Source organism: Ostrinia nubilalis, chromosome 9 (genome assembly GCF_963855985.1).
Source record: "Ostrinia nubilalis chromosome 9, ilOstNubi1.1, whole genome shotgun sequence".
NCBI lineage: Eukaryota > Metazoa > Arthropoda > Insecta > Lepidoptera > Crambidae > Ostrinia > Ostrinia nubilalis.
The window spans coordinates 1,450,393-1,476,702 of record NC_087096.1 but is presented as its reverse complement, the minus strand read 5'-3'; the positions used below and the strand labels follow the sequence as shown (position 1 = coordinate 1,476,702).

The 26,310-nt window shown below is 40.7% G+C and overlaps 1 protein-coding gene and 1 non-coding gene across 2 annotated transcripts in view; both read left to right on the top strand.

The window, feature by feature from the left end:
* Positions 1-5,807: 5,807 nt before the first annotated feature.
* Trnam-cau (transfer RNA methionine (anticodon CAU)) lies at positions 5,808-5,879 on the top strand. The gene has a single exon. It is a non-coding gene; the product is annotated as a tRNA-Met (tRNA).
* A 4,081-nt stretch (positions 5,880-9,960) lies between these two features.
* Positions 9,961-26,310, top strand: part of LOC135074791 (dynein axonemal heavy chain 3) — a 111,827-nt gene continuing 95,477 nt past the window's right edge. The window contains exons 1-7 of the mRNA XM_063969171.1: positions 9,961-10,169; positions 11,390-11,593; positions 12,586-12,822; positions 12,963-13,050; positions 23,709-23,916; positions 24,583-24,797; positions 26,040-26,230. Of these exons, the coding sequence (XP_063825241.1) occupies positions 9,961-10,169; positions 11,390-11,593; positions 12,586-12,822; positions 12,963-13,050; positions 23,709-23,916; positions 24,583-24,797; positions 26,040-26,230 (1,352 nt within the window). The remainder of the gene's footprint in view (positions 10,170-11,389; positions 11,594-12,585; positions 12,823-12,962; positions 13,051-23,708; positions 23,917-24,582; positions 24,798-26,039; positions 26,231-26,310) is intronic.

The window sequence follows — 26,310 nt, the reverse complement described above, 5'->3', positions numbered from 1 at the left end:
ATATGCACACGTCACTACTCTACTTGTGACTCTATGGTCACTCTTTTAGCCCGGTCAAGTCAGAAAATCCAGGTTATAATAATTCGCATAGAGCTGAAAATTTGTGTGAATGTTGAGAACACTATCCTAAATGAAATGTCAAAAGTACCCGACGATCCGTCATTTAAAAAAAAAGTTTTCGAAGTCCAAGTTTTTTGCATTTTTCCGTCAAACAGTAAACTTATCATAAGAAATGATAAGAAATAGTAGTAGATCATAAAATTATCTATTAAAATTGTCTTTGCCCCTTTTTCCTAAGGGTCACCGTTTATGTGGTAACGATGCAAAAAGTTGGAGAATTTGCATTCTGTTAACTACTCCACAAGTCCACAACTTCAACTCTATTGAAATAGTTTGGAATTGAATAGGATAACAAATACATCTTAAAAAAGGCCTACTGGGGAAACCTGGTAAAAAAAATGCGCCAAATAACCCTCATAGGCGTTGTGGAAACATGTGCATATAACGAGAACATCTTAACTAACTTTTTGAATCGTTCTACCTCATAATCGGTGACTCTTAGGAAAAAGGGGGTAAAGACAATTTGATTAGATAATTTTATGACCTACTAATATTTCTTGTCTATTTTTATGATAAAATTATTACTTGGCCGAAAAATGCAAAAACTTGGGACTTCGAAAACTTTTTTTTTAGATGACGGATCGTCGGGGACTTTTGACATTTCATTTAGGATGGTGTTCTCAACATTCACACAAATTTTCAGCTCTATGTGAATTATTATAACCTGGACTGTCTAACTTGGTCGGGCTAAAAGAGTGACCATAGAGTTACAAGTGGAACAGTGACGTGTGCATATAAGAGCTTTTAAATATAATCGACACGAAAACTACGAATCGTAGAAACTCACGGTGCAGTCCTTCGTCAATGTTCCACCCATTTTTCGACAATTAAAGATGACAGACGACATTGAGGTTGATCATTTTATATTCGACGTCGAAAACACATCATGATAAAATGCTGAGTCGTGGCACGAGGCGATATCACATTGGATTTATGTGTAAGACCGATATGAAGAAAACACTTTTTTGACTCTTCGGATCATCAAAATTCAGAAACGCTGACTCTTAGAAGAAAGTGTATAGACAATTTTGATAGATAATTGTATGGTCTTAAAACTTGTCATACATATTTTTGTGATAAAACTTACCGTTTGGCTGAAAATCTCAAAAACCCGTATTTTTTAAGTTTGACCTTGAATTTTTTTTTTAGCACATGTCGGATCAATGGGGACTTTTCACAGTTAATTCATAATGGTGCTCCGAACATTCGTACCAATTTTCAGCTGTATGCGAATTATTGCAGGGTTCATGTCTAATTTGACTGGACTATTATGGCTCCCCTAGAGGGTTGCACGAATATTTGGCTATTGCAGATTGTTCAGACCTCATTGGCCTTCTGCTGGCTGTTATCATTTGCGTTCTTAAAAAAGACGTTGCTATGGCGACGGCGTCTCGGCGTCATGACGACGTTTCATTTACGTCAATATCATCCAACAAGTGTTGCGTTGTAAATTATGTAAAAAATAAGGATCTGTTTCAATTAGGATATTATTTGAAAGGTACAGTGCTCTTTTCAGTTTATACTTTGTGTAGGTTCGTGACGGAGACGATTAAAGTGTAATAAAATCCATAAACATGTATTTTTTATGAATGTCTTGATATCGTTTCTTCATCATCAAACAGAATTAATATAGTTATAAGTTTATAACTGTTACTAGTGGAATATCCTAATTCTTATAAGGAAAAGTAAGAGAGATACCTGCTTAATTTGTGTTGGCCACGGATCGGCGATTGATCACGAGCATCGACCAAACTCTCCATATCGCAAAATAAGTATGAGATGTAATCACTCTTCGTATTATGATTTATGAGGAATTAAAAGTGTAATACTTAAAGCTCTAAATATGTTTTTACTCCATGCAGTACAAGAGTAGTGTAGTGATTTCGATAAAATAATCAAACGTATACCTACTCCTCTTAGATGACTAAGAAAGAAGGCGACCTCAACCCGTCTGTCCTGGATGGGAAGTGTAGGTCAAATCATCCACAAGAGAGAGTCGTGTCTCGTGTTCCTGCACTGGAGACTAATTGACCCGATGATGATGATCTGACCGTGGCGCTAGGGCAGAGCACTGGCACTGTCCCTCGCGTGTCTGTCACCAAGTCACTGGAGAAATCCTGAAATGACCCCATGATGATGATTTTTGATCGTTGCTTATTCTTATGTTTCTGTGACAGAGCATAACCCCGTCGCCTGTCTATTTCGATCTGTCACAAATTGCTTATTACAAAGTGAATGTCAAGCGGAGCCCGCAAGCATCCCAGCGGGTCTACCGGAGAGATTAATTTACCTACACTGGAAATATCCTGAAATAACCCGATGATGAATTGATCGTTGCTCAATATGGTAGCTCTCTGAGACTCTGACGACTGAGCCTGGCGTCACCTGTGTGTATTTCGGTCTGCCATTAATGATTTGATCGTTGCTCAAAATGGTAGCCCTCTAAGACTAACTGCATCTGGCGTCACCTGTGCGTATTTCGGTCTGCCATTAAATCTTTATTAGAAAGAAAAGAAAGAAAGAAAGAAACATTTATTGCCATGGACATCACAAAAGACAAAAGAGGTGAAATAAAAAAAAAGCAAATAAGACAGAGGTGACATAAAACATACAATGAATGAGCAAGTTTAGTAAACTAAGCAGTGCCACCCTGTCGCACAGCGATGCCCATCGCAATGGGACCCCACTCAGCATATGCCGTGGCCCCCGGTGAGGGAAGCCACGACGCTGGTTTTCAGTGTGCCCCATGCCGAGTGAGAGTCACGGACACTAACCTATACTGCATAAAATATACATACATATATTACAGTATAAAATGTCGAGCGGAGCCCGTAAGCGTCCGCGCGGCGGGCGCGCTGTGGACACAAGCGGCGCGGCGCCTTGCCCGCCGCGGTTCACGGGAGGCCCGCGCCGGCAGCGGCCGGTGCCGGTGCTGCGGCGAGCTGGCTACGACCACGAGTTGGATAGGGACAGCGAGATGCTGAGGGCTACGAGGAATTATTACCCTGAAGGTGGCTTTTACTTTCATCGTCATCCCGTCAGCCAATCATAGTCTATTGCTAGACGTAAGCCTCTCCTTAAGAGTGCTTTCGCCCTTCTATCTTTTCAATGATTTTATTCAAAACACTAATGCCCGTTTTAACCATCAATCCCTAATTTTTAAGTGACCCCTATGAAAACAAAATTCCTGTTATGTGTTATACCATAGGGGTCACTTAAAAATTAGGGATTGATAGTGAAAACGGGCATAAGATCCTTGTTATACAATTTATCTACCTTTTAAGCCCACTTATGTACTAAATCGTGTAGCTACGCTCTTTTGATAACTCCAACTGGCCGATGCCGGTAGTCAGGATAGTAGCCTGATTTTATCCTACAAGGAAAATAATCTGAAGATAAAATATGCTTAATTGGTCACTCCTAAATACAGTGGGTGCACTTAGATAACCACATAGTACGCATGCAAATCTATTGGATTATTTCAGGGGAGGGTGATGGCGGTTGCAGCGAGTTCCCGCCTCTGATGCAGAGAAAGTCCTGGACGCGAGGAGTGCCGTATCGCGACAGTTACGATCACTCGAAGCCGGTGGACTCAATCGGTTAGTTAGAATTCCCATTTACTTCATGATCACAGCTAAACTGATCGGTAAATATGATTTTAAGTAGCGTTGTGCTACCTTTGAAGAATATAGTATTTGCCACAGTGGATGCGTTTTACTGGCAGCGGTCAGGTCAAAGTGAACGCAGCCCGCATCATGCATGAACATCATTGTCAATCTCTACACATTTTATATTGATGCGATCTGACAGTGCGGGCACGACCCAAAATAGCAAACTGGACAGGTTGCGATTATTTGAACTGTCCGCTGTTTGCAGAACGCATCCAAATGTGGCAAATCCTTACACATTGATTTTAATTGACAGATAGCTTTTGATTTTACTTTTTAGGCCAGTCACAGTTCCTGAGAACACAGTCCTATTCCTGAGATTTAAACGACTGAGCGTTGTTTTGTATACAAACTTAAGTAATAGAAACGTATTGTATCCTCAGGAAACTGCCACACGCCCGCTACGAAAGCAATGCGAGTGCTCAACATGCCTCCAAAGAAGCGAGTGCCACCGGTACTGTACGGCCCTATAGGCCCCAACGGAGAGATGCAGTTCCCGCCACTCAAGTCCTGGGTCGAGCGCGAAAAGGAGAAGCAAGAAGCTGCCCAGAGGGAGAAAGAGAAAAACAAGCTGCAGAAAGGTAAGAATGATCTCTATTCATATCCATGTGTAGGACCAATGTCTCAACAGAAAGATTGAGTACCCTCCTCTCACATCCTGGGTCGAGCGTGAACAAGAGAAGCAGAAAGGAATCAGGGGTTACCAACCAGTGGTCCACGGAACACCGGTACCTAGTCCGCAGCAGCTAAATATATGGTCCACAAACGATTTCTTAAAGGGGGATCACTGCTTGGTGCTATGATTAATAGTTTAGTCCTGAATTTCAGAAGACTTTTGAACTTGCATCTTCTGTAAATTTTTTTTTCATTCAGATTCAGTTTTCAGTTAAGAGTGCTTTCACAGTAATTTAATATATTTTCCTCGTATATCAAGGTCCCTGCGAACAACTACGTAACAACAAAGAGGTCCCTATTCCAGAAAAGGTTGGGAACCACTGCTTTAAATAATAATCCTCCGTCGCTCTAACTAGCATTTTGCTGTAGTACATAACAAGTAATCAGATTTCAAGATTTACAGAAAGACTCGATTTTGAATAAACTCTATCATCTCCCAGCAGGTAATGTTCCCGAGATATCACAATTTGAACGTCAGATTTATTGATTTTCCGTCCGACGACGACGTCACTGTTAATGACGTCACGTCTAGAGCCGCGTCCACACGAGGCGCATGGACTCGCGAGGCATATTTGACATCTATGTCTTCTAAATTTACTAAAATAATAAATAAGATTATTTTTACATTGCTGTATTTAATTTTATCCGTTCTTCATAAATGAGTAAATAATTCTTATAGTGCCAGTCCCCCGAGATATTTCATCATGCTAGACGTTTTATACCCGTTTTCACCATCAATCCCTAATTTTTTGGTGACCCCTATGGTAACAAATAGCAGGAATTTTGTTGTCAAAGGGGTCACTTAAAAATTAGGGATTGATGGTGAAAACGGGCATTAATTTTGCCTTTAGGGTTGGTGCTTCTTGAAGATTTGGTTTCTGGAGCATACGATCGGAAGAAGGCGGCCGAAGCAGATGCGAAGCGCAGAAGAATCGAGAAGAGACGGCAGGAGAAAGCAGAGGCAGAAATCGCAGCTGAAATAGCATTGAAAAAGTAAATATTTTATTTAGGTGTATTTGGGAAACAAACAACCATTTTAATATTGGACATAAAATCTTTTAATCCATATAATGTAAGAGACAAAAGTAAAGACAAAAGTAACAAATCCAGACTCGATACCAAAAAGGATCGTCCGGAGTTTCATCGTGGAAAGGACATAATCTAGTGATCAGATGTCCGAAAATCTTATTTTTAATTTTTTTCACAGGTAACAAGTACAGAACACAATTTATTGCCTTTACACAGAACATAATATAGCCTTTTTCTATCAAAATTGCATTCCCATGAAGGTTTCACACAACGTTTTCGCCGAAAGTAGTGAAGTTATTCGCCCGCCCCTATAAGAGCAGAGTGGCGCAGTGGAAGCGTGCTGGGCCCATAACCCAGAGGTCCGTGGATCGAAACCACGCTCTGCTAGGCAAACGGCATATGTAGCTAGTTTTGGATTCCTCTAGGTACTCGTACTAGACCCAATTCAAGCTACATGCCGTTTCTTTTCGCCAATATTTCTTTATAATAAAAGGCATTAACAATTTTTTTTTTATACCACTATTGTAATTTTTTTTTTTCGAATCCGATTTAGGTGCTCGATATTTTGGAAACGAGGAATGATAATAATATGAAAAAATTGCGAATAACGCCCCCTGGAAAATTTAGTCAACTACAATTGAGAATGTTACTAGGTATGCAAAATCACTTGAAACCTATGTTACAGATAAGCTTTTACATTTACAAATACATTAGTTTTTATTTCATTCAAAAATACCCCGTAGTTATGATTTTATAGGCATTCAAAGTTCGCTTAAATATTGAGTCCCGCCGACGGTCACGTGACCCCGCATGACGTACATTCACAGTGTCCGCTCACTAGAAAACGGATATAAACATACTTAAATACCTACATTTTTTTTTTGTAAATACAAACTTATTATAGCCTGACCAGGAACATAAAAACCCTCGCCATGTTGCGGAAAACTAATGGTACTAATTTCTTTTAATGGCAACAGTAACTGAAAACTTCATTGACATGTCACCTTGCATGTCAGTCTATTGCTGTCAAAGTGTAAACAAACTTTATTTTAAATGTGCGCAATTGGTTTTATGAATTAAATTGCTAAAATATTTTTATAGTCTTGAAAGAAAAGTGGTTCACAATGTGTTAAAGTATTTGTCGAAGAGAAATACTAAGGGTTCGGACAATATTTTCATTGAATAATGTTTCCGACAAAGGTTGTCAAATTGACTGACATGTTTATCGTATAGTACAGTCCACTATGAAAATTAGCTGTGGTTTGTTTCAACTACCTATTTTAAAATTTTTTGTCACTTTCTAAGTGTTGAATTTTATGGGATTGGGAAAGAAGTACCGAGTTTGAAGCGTTCATGAGCAGACATTGCAGTTGAATATTCAAGTTCTGAATTTGATTATTGATGAATAATAAAATAAATTCTACTAGCTCGATTGATGGTTTCATTTAATTTATTTAAATCAGGTCACCTATAATACGGCACATATCTTGTAATTGTAAAGTGTTTATTTAATAAAAGTATTTTCAATTTCATTTTCATAATAATATTTTTTCGTTAATTTATGAAAATATCAAATTAGCCCGTAATCCTGAATCCTGATACATAAAGTTAGCCTATTAATTTAAGGTACGACTGTACTCAGTGTTGCACTATCAAATGCAATTGCCGCGCCTCTATGCCAGGGTTTTTATGTTCCTGGTCAGGCTATACACATATTTACACCCAGACCCATCACAGAAATTAAAATTGAACCAAACCCAAACTTAATGCGATTGTGTCGTTTTATTGCGAATTACCTTCCAGCTCCATCATTAGACCCTGATTACTATACAGTGTGAGTCACGTTAAAGTGTACATATGAAAATAGATGAAACTAGACCTATTTTTATCGACAAAAAAGAGGTCAAAATTTTTTTGAGATTTTTTTTTAATTTTTTATAGAATTTTTTTTCTTCCAATTGCTTATTGTAAAGAAAACGTAATAACTTTTAAACTAAGCGGTATTTCCTGATAAAATAAAAACAGTAATAATGCTAAATAACAGGCGATACTAAAAAAAATACACAAAATACACAAAAAAGGCCAACAAATAATAAAAAATGATACTTTTTGAAAAAAATATGCTTAAAACTTCGTATTTTTTTGGTTATTTGATAAATTTAATAAAAAAATGCCCCTATAACGGGTAGTTTTTATTACTTTGTATTATTCTCTATCGTATTATCTTTGTAAAACCAAAAATCGCATGTCTCTATCCCTATCACAACATTTGCTATGATCGTTTGAACAAAGGCCTGCCACAACATTATTCTCCACTTACAGGTAGAAACAATTTTAATTTTAACTAAAATGCTTATTTTACTTCGAAATCTTTTGTTTTTATTTGAAATCTAACTTGTCTTTATCAAAATTACAAATCTAGAGCCATTTTCAGTTGCGTTGTTAACGAAGCGTTGAATGGCGCGCCCGGAGAGGCTTAGTTCAAACGATCATTGCAAACGTTGTGATAGGGATAGAGACATGCGATTTTTGGTTTTACGAAGGTAATATGATAGAGAATAATACAAAGTAATAAAAACCACCTGTTATAAGGGCATTTTTTGGAGAAATTTATCAAATAACCAAAAAAAACACGTATTTAAAAGCAGATTTTTTTCAAAAAGTATCATTTTTTATTATTTGTTGGCCTTTTTTGTGTATTTTATGTATTTTTTTAGTATCGCCTGTTATTTAGCATTATTACTGTTTTTATTTTATCAGGAAATACCGCTTAGTTTAAAAGTTATTACGTTTTCTTTACAATAAGCAATTGGAAGAAAAAAAATTCTATAAAAAATTAAAAAAAAAATCTCAAAATATTTTTGACCTCTTTTTTGTCGATAAAAATAGGTCTAGTTTCATCTATTTTCATATGTACACTTTAACGTGACTCACACTGTATAGAATTAAAATACTCATCAATACAAAACGAACGAGCCCAAACTCGATGCATTTAAGTCGTTTTATTATAGAGTTCCTATGGTCACCTTCCAGCTCCATCATCAGATCAGCTCCATGTCATCATAATATTGCATGGTCATCCAAATCACATGTGTTTGCGAAATTTCAGCTTAATCGGTTGCCTGGAAGTGGGTCTTAATTCAGCTTGCAAGATTCCACCCATACAAATATGAGCCAGTCACTGTAATATGACGTCACGCGCATAAAATGGCGGGCCGGCCGCCGCCCGCACTTTTAAAATTCAATATCTTGGAAACTAATTGACGTATCGAAATAATTCTTTCACGTGTATTTTTTATTTTTAACAGTGAATACAGAAAGCTAAAAAACAAAATTAGTGAACATTCTTCATTGGAGCCTAAAACAGACGATCGGTTTAAGATTTTGCCCTGTAGCCTCCTTTATGAAAAAAGTGAAATAATTTTTCATTTTGTAACCAAATGGTGACTTTCTCGTCGCTAAGCGATAATGTTTTTCGTAAATTCATTTCTAATGCTTGATAGTCGTGTGAGGCATGAAATCTGTGAATTTTTTGCTTGCTTATAAGATGAAATGTTTTAGGTAAATAAAATTATATTTATCTAACGAATTCGAGTGAAGCAAACAATTTTTTTCGACGTTTCTTTTCAGCATTTACTAAAGTTTTTCAAAGCACGCAGCGCGCTGGTAGGGTGATTTATTGAATTAATTTTTTTATGGGGGCAGATGGTGCGCTTACCAATAAATCAATCAGCTATTATCTGGTTGCAGACATTTAGCCAAGCTGGAGTTTGAACTACCGAGAGACCCCGACCAACAAAAAGAGGAAATGCTGAAGACCACGGAGGAGGAGCACTACAGATACATCCACCCTAAAGACTTGGAGAGGATACAGTATTATCTGACGACGGTATAAATAAGTGCACTATTTGTTTACGAAAGACCCATTAACAGGTCTAGAAATTATAAGTTATAATTTCGCTAAAATCGAGTGGCAGCGGGCGAGGCACATAGCTCGTAGAGCTGATGGCCGCTGGGGCAGGAAAGTTCTTGAGTGGCGACCACGAGCCGGAAGACGTAGCGTGGGCAGGCCTCCCACTAGGTGGACCGACGATCTGGTGAAGGTCGCGGGAGGTGCCTGGATGCGAGCGGCGCAGGACCGGTCTTTGTGGAAATCCTTGGGGGAGGCCTTTGTCCAGCAGTGGACGTCTTTCGGCTGAAACGAACGAACGAAGCTATAATTTATAAAATTTGCAATAGGCATTATAACATTTTTCACACCCTTTGTCCGTCTTTTATGCTGAAAGAAGCAAATAAAGGAGAAATATGCAAACATTAAGCCTCCTAAACCTCTGGTAAATTAGAGAACTCTGTAATTTCATTCTTTAAACTCTAATCACTCTAATGTCATAAAAGAGTATTTGCTTGTATACTGGGGTTCCACCTGGGAGTGTAATCCAGAACCTCCCGAGTTAAGAGAGACTGATCCATGAAGTGTGCATCATCCATACATCTATTCCAGGCCCTAGTCGGCAAGCACTTGCCAGAGTACCCTCAGCACCTGTACAAGCGGGCGAAGTTGGAAGTGGACAAGCAGACGGCGGCCATCAAGAAGCGCCTCCTCATCCTGACGTATCAGGCCTGTGTGCGGCAGAGCGAAGCTGATATTAAGGAGTTCTTTCTCATGGCTATGAAGAGGTGCGTTTCTTATAATGACTGTAATTGCTATATTTCACCGGGACACCATGGCGGCGCAACCAGTCGCCGCTACCAACAAAATGTATGCAGCTTTGCGCAACCAAACGGACACCAGGTGAGTAACTCTCTATAGAGCTGTATACATTTTGTTGGTAGCCGGCGACTGGTTGCGCCGCCATGGTGTCCCGGTGAAATATAGCCCCAATGCTTTGGAGGCGTATAGGTGCTTGCGTAGACACTTGCTTAGTAAAAAGAATGTGATCAAATTGTACCCTTCTCAAAAGTTTGCTTTGATTTTCTTTAGGTTTTAGGTTTCTTTTGCTTTTTGGCCAGTCGCTTTGCTGTCCCCTGTCTAATTGTTATAGCTAACCAACACTATTGCTTGTTGCTTAGCTAGAGGTGCTCAACTTCGATCCCCCTTGACTTGCTGTTTATTATTTTTATTTATTTTTAAAAGATTATTAGCAATTTGTATAGCACAAATTACTAATAGTCCCGTTAGCCCCTCGTGGTAAGCTAAATAAGCTTGTGTTACGAGTGGGCTCACCACAATAGTCAAGCGCCGCGGCGGTGGGATTCGAACCCTCGTTCCTCGGATCTCGAGTCGGCCACTCCGACCCCTTCACCGTTCGGCTATCGTGGCTATAAAACTAGTGGCTATATATTAACTTCATGAGGTTCACCATGCCTACGGCTTTTAAAAATCCATTAATCGATAAAGCACTGCAGTGAGCGTAAGCAAATTTTTCGTGCTTCAGTATCACCGGAACAGGGGTACAGAAAGCTGTGAAATCGAAAATTTTTCTTTGTAGCAATATCGCACCTATTACAACTGTCTAAGGCCCAGAACACACGGTGAAACGCAATTGCAATGAAACTGCAACTTTTAGGTACTTTTGAGTTGCATCTAAGTTTCTGCCATAGATTCCGTTGAGAGACCACACATGACTTGGACTTGTTTTCCTTGGCTGCAAGTAAAAAAAGTTTAAAATGCGTAAGGCTAGTTTTCCGAAACTCACAACCTATGTACAACTGGTCGCGTTATGTGTGGTCTCTTAACGGAATCTATGGCAGAAACTTAGATGCAACTCAAAAGTAACTAGAAGTTGCAGTTTCGTTGCAATTGCGTTTCACCGTGTGTTCTGGGCCTAAGATGTCTAGTTTGATAGGCATGTCATTTGGTCATGTCTCCACCCTTTGACAATAGCCGTTATCCTCAGATGCCTGCTCTCCTACATCCTGGAGGACCCAGCGGAATGCGAGCGCCTCCGTATCGCGTTCTTACCAACTCTGTGGCCGGCACTATGCGTACGCGCGCCCGTAGCGTGGCACGCGGACGCTGTGCGCGCGCGCCACTCGCTGCACTACCGCTTCTACCAGGGCAACCCTGTGCTGCTCGAGCTGCGACGCATCTGGCACGACAGGTGACGAGTGTGGTCTTATTACCGTATCAGATACCCCCACTTATCAATTAATGGATCTTTCATAGACAAAAAAGTGCTTCTTCATATTTCACAATCAGTCACCGCCTGAAAATTAGTCTCTAGTGCCCGTTTTTACCATCAATCGCACATATCGCAGGTCTTTTAAAGACCTCGGAGGGCACTTAACCCTTAACCAGGCCTAAAAAATAATAATTGGTTTTAAATCATATCTTCAGCATCTTGGTTTTCAATCATACGCAGCGTGGGACGTCCACCCACAAGGTGGACCGACGACATCATAAAGGTAGCAGGAAGGCGCTGGAAGCAAGCCGCTACCAACCGGGTAACATGGAAAGCGTTGGGGGAGGCCTATGTTCAGCAGTGGACGTCCTATGGCTGAGATGATGATCATGATGATGATGAATCATATCTTCATAGCATCAGGTTCAAATTGACGTGGTCTCTGTGGATACCAGAGCCTGGTTAATGATTAAGTTTATAAACATATACTTTCATCAGCCTTCTATCAGCGAATCACATGACGTATAGTGACTACACCCCTTTTCCTAGAAAACTCGCTCTATCATAGATCACATGGTCACAATTCAGATGATAAGATTGTGATCAGAAGCAAACCTATTCAATATAAACAAATTCATATTATCTTACACGCACACAATTAAAAAAAAAATTAACTTTTCTCTGCGAATTTACTACTTTTGCTGTCTAGTTCAATTTGGTATCAGATGTTTCAACTTCAGTGAAGCTGGACTTGTTCTCCAGTTTATAGTAAAGTCTGTCGCCCGTATTCACAAACATTACTATGAGGTCTCAAATTGCGCGTGGACGCACGGGGTGACACACGGACCAATCACAGAGCTCTATTCAACGCGTTCAATGCGTTTGATTTGCTGCTTCACTTAAGCAAGCATCGTTTGTGTATACGGGCGTGTGGCAACTTCCTCACATAATCCCCCATCATTCTCACACAGGTACCAAAACATGTTAATCTGCGACATGAACAAGATGCAAGAGCACACACCATTCCCGCAATACATCCCGGAGTTCACGGAGCGGCTCAACAAGCTGTGTGCCGAGACTCGCGCCGAACTCCTGGACAACTGGCTCATAGACGTGGCAGATACCATGATCAAGATGAGGCATCATTGGTCGATATATGTCGCGAAGAAGAAGAAGGAGTCTACGTTTCAGGTGGAAGCTTTCTTCAGGCAAGTCTGCACAAGTTTTTCTTTTTAAAATTGTTTTGCTGGCCAGCTTTTGATCTTAGCATTGGTCAAGGAAGCATATTAAAACTAAAATAGGTAGCTACATTAGTTAAAAATTAATTGACAAAAACGTACTCTTGCAGATCTATCCATGCACTTATGTCGAGGCAAGTGCGAGACTTGGTGGAACGAAGCGTGTATCATTTTGCAGAATATTTCAAGTACTATTGGGTAAGGGTTGTTATTTTACTTGTGATCTTTTGTCCAGTAGTGGCTTTAATTTTAAATCTTATTTTTGGTCGAGTAAAGGCACAAATTCATTCGACTAAATGTGGCATGGCCTTCCAAGTTGCTATTCCGCCTTTTTTTTTTTTATTTTTTTTTTTATGTGATAGGAGGCAAACGAGCAAACGGATCACCTGATGGTAAGTGACTACCGTCGCCCATAGACACCCGCAGACCCAGGGGCGTTACAGGTGCGTTGCCGGCCTTTAAGGTAAAGATACGCTCTCCTCTTGAAAGCTTGCAGGTCGTATCCGTCCGGAAACACCGCAGACGACAGTCCATTCCACAGTTTGGTTGTACGGGGCAGAAAGTTTCTAGAGAAACGTACTGTTGTGGACTGCCAACCATCTAAGTGATGGGGGTGGAAGTGCTGTCGGGTAGATCGGTGGCGAAAAGTGGCGGCAGGAATAAGTCCGGATAATTCTTCGGAGCACTCCCCGTGATACATGCGATAGAATATGCACAGTGAGGATACATCTCTACGCAGCGCCAAGGGGTCAAGCCGATCCGAAATGTCCTGGCAGTCAACGATTCGAGCTGCTCTCCGTTCAATGCGGTCCAGAGGGAGAAGCTGGTACTGGGGCGCACCTGCCCAAAGATGAGAACAGTATTCCATATGAGGCCGAACCTGCGCCTTGTAAAGTTGCAGACGATGGGCTGGAGTGAAATACCGTCTCGATCTATTGAGCACACCAAGCTTCTTCGAGGCTAATTTAGCCTTACCCTCTAAATGACCACGGAACTGGACTTCGCTCGATATGTCGACACCAAGGATTCCGATATTGGCTGAGGCAGTTAGGGGAGTGCTCTCGAAACAGCGGGATACGACAAACGGCAACTTTTTGGCGGTGAACGCGCAAACTTGTGTCTTTGTAGGGTTAAATTGGACCAAATTGCGTCGACCCCAGTCTGAGACCTCCTTCAAGGAGGTTTCAATGTCGGACACAAGTTTGTTACGGCTCTCAATGACGTTCTCCCGAGAGATATTTGCGCGGCCGGTATAAGCGGCATCAACCGTGCTGTCGTCCGCATAGCAATGAATGCCGCTAATTTGCAGCATATCATTGATATGCAGAAGGAAGAGCGTAGGCGATAGCACACAGCCTTGGGGGACACCAGCATTCACAGACATAGAGTCTGAGCATTTACTGTCGACAACGACCTTAATGCTTCTGTCTGCTAAAAAGCTGGCGACCCATCCGCATAATTTCTCGGGAAGCCCATAGGAAGGGAGCTTCGAAAGAAGCGCTTTGTGCCAAACCCGATCGAAGGCCTTCGCCATATCCAAACTGACCGCCAATGCTTCCCCCTTAGTCTCGATCGCCTGTGCCCAACAATGTGTCAAGTAGACCAGAAGATCACCAGCCGAGCGACCTCCACGGAAACCGTACTGTCGGTCACTTAGCAACTGGTGGGCCTCTAGGTACCGAAGGAGCTGGCTGTTGATAATGGATTCCATTATCTTCGAGAACAAGGAGGTGATTGCTATCGGCCTATAGTTGGACGGATTTGAGCGGTCACCTTTTTTAGGGATCGGGTGCACCAAAGCTGTCCTCCATGAGGTCGGGACTATGCCAGAGAGGTAGGAGAGCCGAAAAAGGCGCGTTAAAACCGGTGCTAACTCTGGAGCGCACGTCCTCAGCACGATAGGAGGGATTCCATCGGGCCCACTCGACCTATGGATATCCAGGGAAAATAGAGCCAGGCGTACTGAGCTTTGGTGGAACCGGATATCCGGCATACAGCTCTCACACCTTGGTATAATCGGTGGCTCATGTCCCCCGTCATCCAGTGTCGAGTTGGACGCAAAGAGTTTGCCCAGAAGATCGGCTTTCTCCTTTGCATCGTGGGCCAACGAACCGTTTCCCATGTGCAGGGGTGGAAATGATGGCGTGCAGAAATTTCCTTGGATAGCTTTGGCAAGAGACCAGAACGCACGAGTTCCAGAAGGAAGACGCTCTAGCTTCCCACCAATTCTACCAATGTGCTCCGACTTCGCCCTTGCAATGACTCTTTTGAAAGACCTAGAGGCAAAGTTAAACTCCTTTTTTAATGCGCTGGTGTTTTCATCCCGTAGCCTCGCTGCATTTGCCCAGGCTTGGTAGGATTCCTGCTTCCGGCGTAAAACCTTTTTGCAGGATTGACTAAACCAAGGCTGAGATTTGCCACCAATGGGAACAACAGAAGACGGTATGAAAAGTTCCATACCCTGCAGCACCACATCAGCAACAAGATCAGCAACGACGCTGGGATCATCCTGCGTGAAGCAAACCTGCCTCCAGGGGTAAGATGCGAAGAAGGACCGCATCTCATCCCAGTCTGCTGACCTGTAGTGCCACACGCGGCGACTGCATGCAACTCGTGGTCGCGGCGAGCACGTGAGTGGCACCGTACTCCGGATAAGGCAATGGTCCGAGGAGCCCAGAGGGGCGCCAACGGATAGCTGATAGCCATCCGGATGGGAAGTCAGCAGAAGGTCTAACAGTGAAGGTTCTTGGCTCTCTACATCTGGGATTCGCGTGGGCGTAGTAACCAGTTGTGTCAAGCCATATGCGAAGGCGAAGTCGTGAACAGATCTCCCTGCATGATCGGTTTTGCTCGATCCGAGCCATTCGGTGTGATGGGCGTTGAAATCGCCAAGTATCACGATCTCTGCAGAGGGGATCTGCTGCTGCACTGATTCTGCAGCCATTTGGACGTGCTCAATGAGTCGGTCAGTTTCGGCATCACCGCTATGGGACCTATAGAGGCAGGCGTAGACGCGGGGGTGGTCATCGCTGTCTACGCGGAGCCATAAGGTGGAGAGGTCCCTGCTTTCGAGGTGGCTGAGGCGTCGAGAACTGATATTGCCCCCTACGTACACGCACACCCCGGCCCTAGGCACAAAGGCATGTTCCAGTTTATACCCAGGGTAGGAGAGATAAGATGTGTCCGCAGGAGACGATATCTGAGTCTCGGTTAAGAAAAGCAAGGCCGGCTTTGCTGTCTCAAGGTGGTGGTGAACAGCATTGAGGTTAGAGTGTAAGCCCCTGATATTGCAAAAGTCCACGGCCAGCGTGGCAGGGGGTGCCATGGTAAATTTGCTCTTGCCCCAGGTGTTGAGCGCGGTTTTGCCCTCCCCAGAGTACGAGGGGCGGCCTGGGCATCCACGCTCAGGTGTGTTGTGTCCTGAGCATGGATGTCCAGGGAGGGATTCTCCAACGCTAACGCAGCTGGTACTGGGGTAAAATAGTTTTTAACTGCGCTATCATTAGGAGGTGGGGAGGGGGGGGGGGGGGGGGGTTGGGCCTCCGGTACCCTCACTCACTCGGCGAAACACAACACAAGTGCTGCTTCACGCCGGTTTTCTGTGAGGCCGTGGTATCACTCCGGTCGAGCCGGCCCATTCGTGCCGAAGCATGGCTCTCCCACGGTAAAAACCGCCTCTATCTAGATCGCCTGCACCTGTATTTGATACATTATTTGACGGTATATTGTTTTAAATTTTCATAATCACTATAACCGTCTCCGTGACCATGGCGCTTGCAACAGTGCCGAAATATCGAAACTCAAAATTATGGTACATGGTAGCAATCCCGTCAGTAATAAAATCATTATTTGACGGTGTACCCCCTAGCATGGCCGTAGCTAGGGGGGGGCATTGTGGGGCAATGCCCTACCTTGAAACCACAATGCCCTACCTTAAAAATATCTAAAACTAAGATAAATTATTATAATTAAATTGTTTGTTCATAGTTTGAGAAAAAAAATGTAGCGATAGGTATCTAAGTTTGCAACAAAATTTATAATGTGATGGTAAGACTCTTGTATTGGTTCAAACTAAAGCCGATGAAACGGAACGCACCAATGACAAATGTCATGATGACATTTTGCTGAATAAAAACAAAACGTCAAAACAAAAACAACCTCAAATGGATATTGTTTATATTTTATTGAATTTCAGGTGTTTTATCAGTGAATGCAAAAAAAAGTGTTACATTCTTTGTTCTGTGTATAGATGGCATTCGAAGCGCCATCTCATGAAGCGATGGGTTTATACAAAGAATTAGAATAGGGCTATAGTTATTATTCTAAGGGTTTATAGGCCTTTTCATCACAATTTTTTTTGTGCGCATACGTTAGCATCAGCCATTTTTTTCGTACTGTTTTTTGTAAACAACCATGCTAAAGTGCCCGCTACACGCGAAAATATTAATTCAAGTCGATTAATTGTAAAAACATAGAAAAAGAAATAAAGTAGTAAGTCAAAATAACCGTTTTTTTATAATCCATTATAATAATTTTGTCAGTACCTATGTTATAGTGATACACAATACAAATCATTCAAAACTAATACATACTGATTTAACAATTTTCATCTTATATAAAACTCTATATATTTCTATATAAGTGATTCTATATATTTTTTATATAAGTAAATCTATAGAAATATTTTTACTCGATTATTCATAATTGCATAATTTTTTTATAATTATATTATCTCGTATTAAACGTTTTATTTATGATAAAAGCTACTAAATATATTTACATTTGTCTAATTATTAATGTCATTTGTAGCCTCAAAATATTAATGACTTAATTTATTAATTACTTCCATAGTAATACTTAAGTTAACTAAAATATATTTTCAATTACAGAAGAATAAATGAATTGACATTATTAATTAGAATAAAAGTGAAAAAGTTATTTTTTTTTATAAGTTTTTAGATTAAACTTTCGATGACTAACCTCTCAATCAGCTAATTTTTTTTCCCTTTTTGCGGACGCCCATGACATTTTAGCCACCTTTTCAATTGTTTACAATTGTCAACAGTTGAAGATTCAACTGAATTATGTCCCTTTCACGTAGGAGTCTGAAAGGGACACCGTCTTATCTAAGAGCGAGAAGGCAAGATCTGGATCGTGATCCAGATTGAGCGTGTACTGGGCGCCAATATCTGTGTGATGCAGAGGGAATCCCCGTACCATAGACTGCAATATGGGCTATATTGCAATCTATGGTACGGGGAATCCCCTTTTAAACCTGACCTAAAGATTGATTATGATTGTTTGTAGTTTGGTTAAGTGAAGTGTACGGTGAAGAGTGCTTTAGACAAAAATCGATACAATTGTTATTTGTATTGCTATAAATTGAAGATTCATTTATTTCGCGATGGATATGTTACGGTTAATGTGATAAATTGAAAATTATTAATAATAACCGGTTATTATGAATAATTACCGACAGTCGCGGTAAAAGTGATAAATTAATCACATTTAACAGTGATTATTTAATAACTCGACCTTAGTACTAACAAATTTCATAAAAGAGAACAACATCTTGTGTACGTGCTCGTGTACAGCCAAACTTTTGAACGTTTTGATATCATATATTAATATAATTTGGCATAATGAGTTTGGAATGTTTTTTGCATAATATTACCTTTCCATGATGCCTATAACTTATTGTTTTGATTTAAAGTGAAAAATAGGTTAAGGTGCGGCGGGGGTGGCCCTTGGGCCACCCCTAAGCCGCCTATTTAGTTTTATACACACATAAATGACCTCATATTAATCACATTTACCAAATCATGCGGTAATTATTCATAATAACCGGCGATTATTCATAATTTTCACATTTATCACTTTGACCGTAACAGATATACGGGCTTTCTTTGGAAAAAAACGAAGACTTGAGGAGCAAATTGACCACGAAAAACCTAACTGTTCAAAACAGGTGGAAGCACCAAATACAATCGCTACTCCTAGTTCCGTAGCAACAGGTAACGTTAGCTATGGTATTCCGTCTGATATTGCACAAATCGGAGAACCAATAGAACAAGTTGTTTTAGACACATATCCAAAACAACACAACAGGGCCTTTGTTTCCGATTGGTTCAAGCGTTATAAATGGTTGCAGTATTCTGTCGAGAAAGATGCTGCTTTTTGCTATCCATGCCAGCAATTTTTACCTCATGGAAGCAAACAGACTTCGTACACTTCCACAGGATTTAGAAACTGGAAAAATGCCACTGATTCTAAAACTGGTTTTCCAAAACATGAAAAATCAATTTCTCATATTCAAGCTATGTCGATGTGGCAGGAGAAATTACAAAGAATATCTACATCTAGCAGTGTTGAAACGTTAATAAATCAAAAAGTATTAGAAAATATAGGTATTATGTAAAGTCTATCATGGAAGTAATACAATTTCTAATTGTCAACGAATTAGCTTTGCGTGGAAATTATATTTTGGAAGAAGAAAAAGAACAAGGATTATTTCAGAATTTATTTGAATACACATGTATGAAAGATCCAAATTTGAACGAGGTTCTCACTCATATACCACAAAACGCAACATATCGTTCACCCGAAATTCAAAATTAAATAATTCAAGCAATGGTTCAAGCGGTACGAAGTTCCATTGTCAAAGATATTAATGAATCTGACGTGAAATGGTTTACTCTAATGGAAGATGGGACGAGAGATAAAAATAACCGCGAAAATATTGCATTAGCAATACGCTACGTCAAGGATGGTGTCGTCAATGAGTCGTTGCTGATGGTTAAGACTACTGAAAATCTTGATGCAGCCACTTTCACGGAATTAACGTTAAATACTCTCACGGAAAATAACATTGACCCCTCTTGTATGCTTAGCCAATGCTATGATGGCGCAAGTGTAATGAGTGGGAAAGTTTCAGGAGTTGCGACTAGAATAGAAAATAAATTGGGCCGAAAAATTCCTTACGTCCACTGCTATAACCATCGCTTGCACTTAATAGTCATCAGGACTATCTCAGAAATGACTTTTATTCGTTTATTTTTTGACCAATGCATCATGTTACATGAATTCTTTCATCATGGCAAAATAGCTGCCTTATATGATGGAAAAAGGATTGGCCGACTCCTCGAACAACGCTGGTCTGGACATTTAGCAGTTACAAAAGTTGTATACGATAATTATTCATCGATTTTGCAGACTTTGAAAGAAATTAAAAATGGCAGATTCAACGGTGATGACGTCGCCAAGAGTATAGGTATTAAAAAAGTCATGCTTGATCTGGAATTCCGAATAGCCATGGTTGTGGCCAAAAAAATCTTATCCACGCTACAACCTGCAGACGCAGCTTTGCAAGCCCGAAGCGCAGGATTAAAAGATGCCATAACAATCATAAAGTGTGTCAAAGATGAAATTATTAAATTAAGATCAAATCAAATGTATAATCAAATTCTGGAAGAAGCTAAGTCTTTAACAAGCAATGACTGCGGCGAATCTGAAAATAGGACACAGACCTCGAAGAGGCAAGTAAAAAAACCAAATCGGATGGATGACTATTTGACGTACACCCCCTGTTCCTCCGCCAGACAAAATATAGATGAGAACGACGAGCCATTTAAGTCTGAGTATTTCGAAACGTTGGACATTTTAATTGCTGAATTACAAAGAAGGTTTTCGGACAACGATGATTTAATTAATTCGATTGCAAGTCTTGATGAGTTGGATGTAGATAAAATGGTTCCACTGAAAAATTTGGGTAAGTTTAAAAAAAAAAAATAATTCAAAAAAATTGTCATGTTCAATTTACAATTTTAACAAATTTTTCAGGTCTGAAAATTCCATCAAGAGAAGAGGCTAGTGTGGTTAAAGCTTACTTGAGTCGTAACGAGGATATAATGGAAAATACATTGCAAGTTTTGTACAGGCAACGAGAGGCGTTCAAAGATACATATGAACTTTTTGCGTCTGTGGCGACCATAGGATGTAGCACTGCAGTGTGTGAATCTACGTTTTCAACTTTAACTGCAATCAATAGGCCTCAAAGCACAGTAGATAAATCAAACAGTACGGAAGCTTCATACAAACGCTCGAAATCAGACTCACGCACACAGACGCACGCTTTACACGAGCTCTAAGCGGACCTCGCAGTCCATCCGTCGCGAGTGTCGCGCGCGTTGTGTTTTTAATAATAATTTTAGTGCATGCACTGTCCGCTGTATTTTTAAAAACATGCCACGAGTGTATTGCGTAGTATACGGCTGCTTGAACTCGGCATCTTCAAAACTAGAACTTTCATTTTTTAAACTTCGTATTAATTCTGAATTGTAAAAATGATTAAATATTACTTTTTAAATAAAGTGCTTACATCTAATTTAGTAATAGTTCTTTTAAATTACGTAATTACGCTTTTTAACAATTTATGTGTTCTATTTGATAAAGTAATTTGCTCCGCGCGCTTTTGTACTAAGTGATGAACTGTATTTAAAATGAGGTAATAGCTATGTGAAAGTAAGTATCCGGTATTTTATTTATGAGAATAGAATATCTTCTACCGGCCTCTAATAGTACTTAATCAATTTATTCGATTATGTATTCGATCATTATAGAACCTAATTAACGTTTTATTTTTTTGTTAACTACTTAGTCAATTTATTTATTCCATTAGGTATTTGATAATTAAAAAACCTAAATAAACGTTTTAATAAATAAGTAAGTCAGAGCCTTATTAATTTTATAAAGATTAAGAGTGCCAACCCTAACACTCAGTTGAAGTGTAGGTATTTAACTCGCCGAAAGGGCTAAGTTTCCGTACTGCTTTAGCTCATATATCTACTGTGCTCAAAGGCTGTCAATGGGTCACGAGAGAATGGCTGGTATGGTATTTCTGGCCTTTGAAAAAAAAAGAACAAAATCAGTTGATCTGAACGAAGTTCTTCGCATTTTTAATAACATGGCGAATCGTAGAATTCAGCTGTTTTAAATGTTTTTTATTATTATGTTAGTTAATTATTATAATAAGTACGCAAAAACAATGTGATCTTAATGATATTTTTGGTCGTTTCTATTTACTCGTATCACCCCACCCAATAATTAATTATTACCTCACTCTCACTCAGACGTGGATCTCTACATCCAAATCTGGAAGTTCAACCATCTTATTCACTTGTTCTTCATCATTGAGGATTTAATAGTTCTTAGATCCATGCTCATGCACTGTCACAGTAATTATTTGTCTACGAATAACTATTCACATGATGGTGATATACATGGTGATTGATTTAGGAGCCCGTGTTTCGACGGCAGATCAAGATAATTTTTTTACTTCCGCCCTACCTGTAACTAATGCTGCCCTACCTCAAATTCGACCCTAGCTACGGCCCTGCCCCCTAGTCAATAGCTTGTATCCTGTAGCCACTAAACTCTAGCCCCTCACTTTACTAATCCCATCTCTCGCTCCCACGACTGCAACTTCTTTAAAGCCAGGATTCAGTTTAGCCTCCAATCAAACTGAACTGGAGACGGGAACATTGTTTTAAAGGAGAATGCCCAAAAGTGGTATCGCTCGAAATCTAATTGTACATTGAGGGTACCACACCGTAAATTCCTTTTTTCATTTGTAATGATTTGCGAAAGTAGTAAGAAATTGTAAAACCTCCGGAATAAAATCCGATTTTAATAAAAAGTATTGTAACAATGAGCTGCAATCAGCAACACCTATCACCGAGCAACGACACTACGTAGTTCGCACGGTTGTCAATAGATGGCGCTGTTCGTAGTTAGCTCGCGATATCATTTGATTTTTTCCTGTCCTTATGTAGTCAGGGCTAACCACAAATCCTTTTCCCCTTGCAAAATGGTATAAATAACATTGGTATGCACGCAAGATTATTTTGTGTTTATATCTGATCCTTATCAAATAACGCTAGCTTTGGCGTAGCTAGGGTTTTTTTTAGGCAGGGTAACTATCCACAAATATAAAACAAGTATTCTAAGGTAAAACCTGTAGCTATGCCAATGGACACCATTCATTTCACTTAAACCAAAATTACGTCAAAGTCCGGAGTTTTATAAAAAAAAAATAACTGTGCCAAATAGTCCTGTATGCATACTATAAATTAAGCTTTATTCGATTAATGTACAATGAATTTGATAGCGATACCAACTCCCATAGTCACTTGGGCATTCTCCTTTCATGGTTACTAAGATTTTTTTTTCCTTTTATTCTATCTGCGATCAGCTATCAGCCTTTATCAGATTGGATGAATTTGTGAGTGTGACAGTTCTGGTTCTGCACATCCCATGATGTGTGTCACCTCGATTCCTTTACAATAACTCTTCAGATCGATGCTATTCGCTTTCTCCTGAGCCTGAATGTAGAGTTCTCAGAATTTAGAAGGGATGCAGTAAGTACATTTTCTTGACGCTGAAGTCTTTGTTTGTAAGCTTTACAGGACTTTTCTACAATCTCTTTGACGTTTGGTAACTCCAGGTCACTAAGATAATAATTATTATTTACGGAAATAATATCGGAAACTCAAAATTAAGGTACATGGTAGCAATCCCGTAAATATTAATTATTATGGAAAAGGGAACGTCTTAAATTTGCTATAGTAAGAATAAGAATAAGAAAAAACTTTATTTGACACAAAAAGAAAAAAAAAAGAAAAAACAGAACAAAGGGACTTAAAACTATACACGCATATTTTTGTGCCAAAAAGGCGCCCGCTCAGCATTAATCGAGCCACGCGTGCCCCGACGCTGGTTTTCAGCGGGCGCCTCTCCAACCAACATTATAAATTAAAAAAAAAACAGTGTTTTATATTTTCTTTTTCATTTGTCGTTAGGACGGCAACAACTACAGCGGCACATACCGCGACTACATGTTCATCAAGCGGCCGCTGCTTCGCATCCGCGTGGTGGGCGCGCCTGGCTCCACCAGCATCGGCTTCGAGCCCACGCTGGAGCAGGTCCGGCAGCAGATCGTCAAGTGGGTGCACGCCATCATCAACGTCAACTACCAGCTGCCGAGCGTCGACAGCGTCATGTACCCGAGTGAGTGGTATATTTGTGACGAGCCGAAATAGATACGCGCCATGGAAAAGTCTTATCGACGATTTTGGAAAACAATTGTAGGGGCTTATCGTGCGTCGGTAAAACGCCATGGTAAGTTTATCGGGGCGCGCATATTAGGCCTAAAAACCACAAGTACCGCAATTACAAAAGTTCATCAAGCGGCCAATGCTTGATATTAACCTTTTATATTCGCGTGCGTAGGTGTTGTAATTCGCATCTCTCATTCATGGCACTTTAGCGTGGACACAACTTAATATTAAGCAGATGGAAGAGGCATCATCATCATCATCATCATCATCTCAGCCATAGGACGTCCACTGCTGAACATAGGCCTCCCCCAATGCTTTCCATGTTACCCTGTTGGTAGCGGCCTGCAACCAACGCGTCTGCTACCACCTTCTGGGTGGATGGCACACGCTGCGTTTTCCGGTGAAAATTGCATGATATTAACCTTTTATATGTGTGTAGGTGTTGCACCTCTCATATTGAGCAGATGGATAAGGCAACATCATTTTCCTACTCATTGCTATGCTCTAGTGGTTCACAGCTGGACGTTAACCTTCACAATTTGTAAATTACAAAGCACGATCTTCCATTGTATCATCAAGTTGCTAATTAAAATTACGTCTCTCTTATTGCATCCAGATGTGGTACGACCGCAGCCGTACCTATCAGCAGTGTTCCCTGACGAAACCTATATGCTGGACGTCGTAAACGAATGCATCAAGCACTTCGGCTCCAACCGCGCCGGGCCCGCGCGCTACCTGTCCTGCTTCCAGGACTACTACTATATCCTGGATGGCACTGCGCATCAGGATCTGCTGGCGTTCTTTGCGCAGGACCCCGCGCCGTACCTCAAGGTACTCACGTACTACTTAAAGTGTTTCATCAACATCATTTCAGCCATAGGACGTCTACTGCTAAACATAGGCTTCCCCCAATGATTTCCACAAGCGCCTTCCTGATACCTTCATGAAATCGTCGGTTCACATTGTGGGTGAACGAACTACGCTGCGCTTTCCGGTACGTGGCCTTCACTCCAGAGCCTTTCTGTTCCATCGGCCGTTGAAATTGTTTGAAGACCTCGCAAAATTCATTAAATTCTGCTGAGCAAATAACATGTCGTAGCTTGGGGACCTCACAAAATCCATGATCTAAAGCCCGGTCGCCGAGCACGTAGAATTTCGTCCAATGACCCCAAGCTACCCATGTTGCTGTCGCGCTCACACACTCACTGCAGCCGCCCGTCGCATAGTCGCGACAACAATAAGGATGGGTAGCTTGGGGTCATTGGACGAAATTCTACGTGCTCGGCGACTGGACTATAGAATGAATCATTTATTCCGACTATCACACGATCTACTTGGCACCGAATCCGCGAAGCACTTAGCGCAGTACAATGTGGACGTACCCCATGTGATCAGAGCGTAGTGGATCATCCAGTATGGATTTCGGGTCATGAAAAGTGCGATGTTTAATTTAATTTAGTTTTATTCAGAAAACAAACAGCTTACAAATTCATAAATTGCATAGTTACACTCCTTGCCAAAATTTTATTGTAAGTACAAGGTCTCAAATTACTTGCAATCCTTGACGTATGCTGAAACGGAAAACCTGCTTCAACCAATTAGGTAACTGTAATATGGGCAGATGGTTCATTACTAACACACACGCACACTCACTCACATACACCTACACTCACATACACTCACACTTACATACACCTACACTCACATACACCTACACTCACATACACTCACACTCTCATTACACTCACTCTCACATCACTTACGCTTCTCCTTATACACACTCTCTTTCAATACTCTTCTAGTTTTTTGTCTAGTTTTAAAATAACTTTAATAAATTCTATGTGCTCCGGCCATTATCGAGAGAGAAGTGTACTGGCGCTCTGTAGTACAGGCTTCTCGCCTAGTTCAGACTCCAGTTCTCTCACAATCTTACCCTGTTCAATTAGTACATAGCAATTTGTGTTTTACTGTATTATTGGAATGTGAAAGAAAGAAATAAATGCTTATTTTATTATAGTTACAGTGCAGTTGGTTAAAGTTATGTTTTCACAAGCTATGGTCACATTCTTCCAGGACTTTTCCGCCCGCATCTACATGTACGAAGAGCTCCGCGACGAGATCCTGTTCCTTCGGCGGGACATCCCGCTCAATATGGTCATGCTGGACTGCGGGCCCATCAACGACACCATGTGGGGCGTGGTGGACGGGCTGCGCAGCCACATCGTCGACCACTTCATCGCCGTCAACCGCAAGTGGAACCGCGCGTGAGTACACTCGCACTGCTTTTATTTATTTATTTATTTAAGGATAGTACAGAGCACAATATCAATCTGTAATAACAATG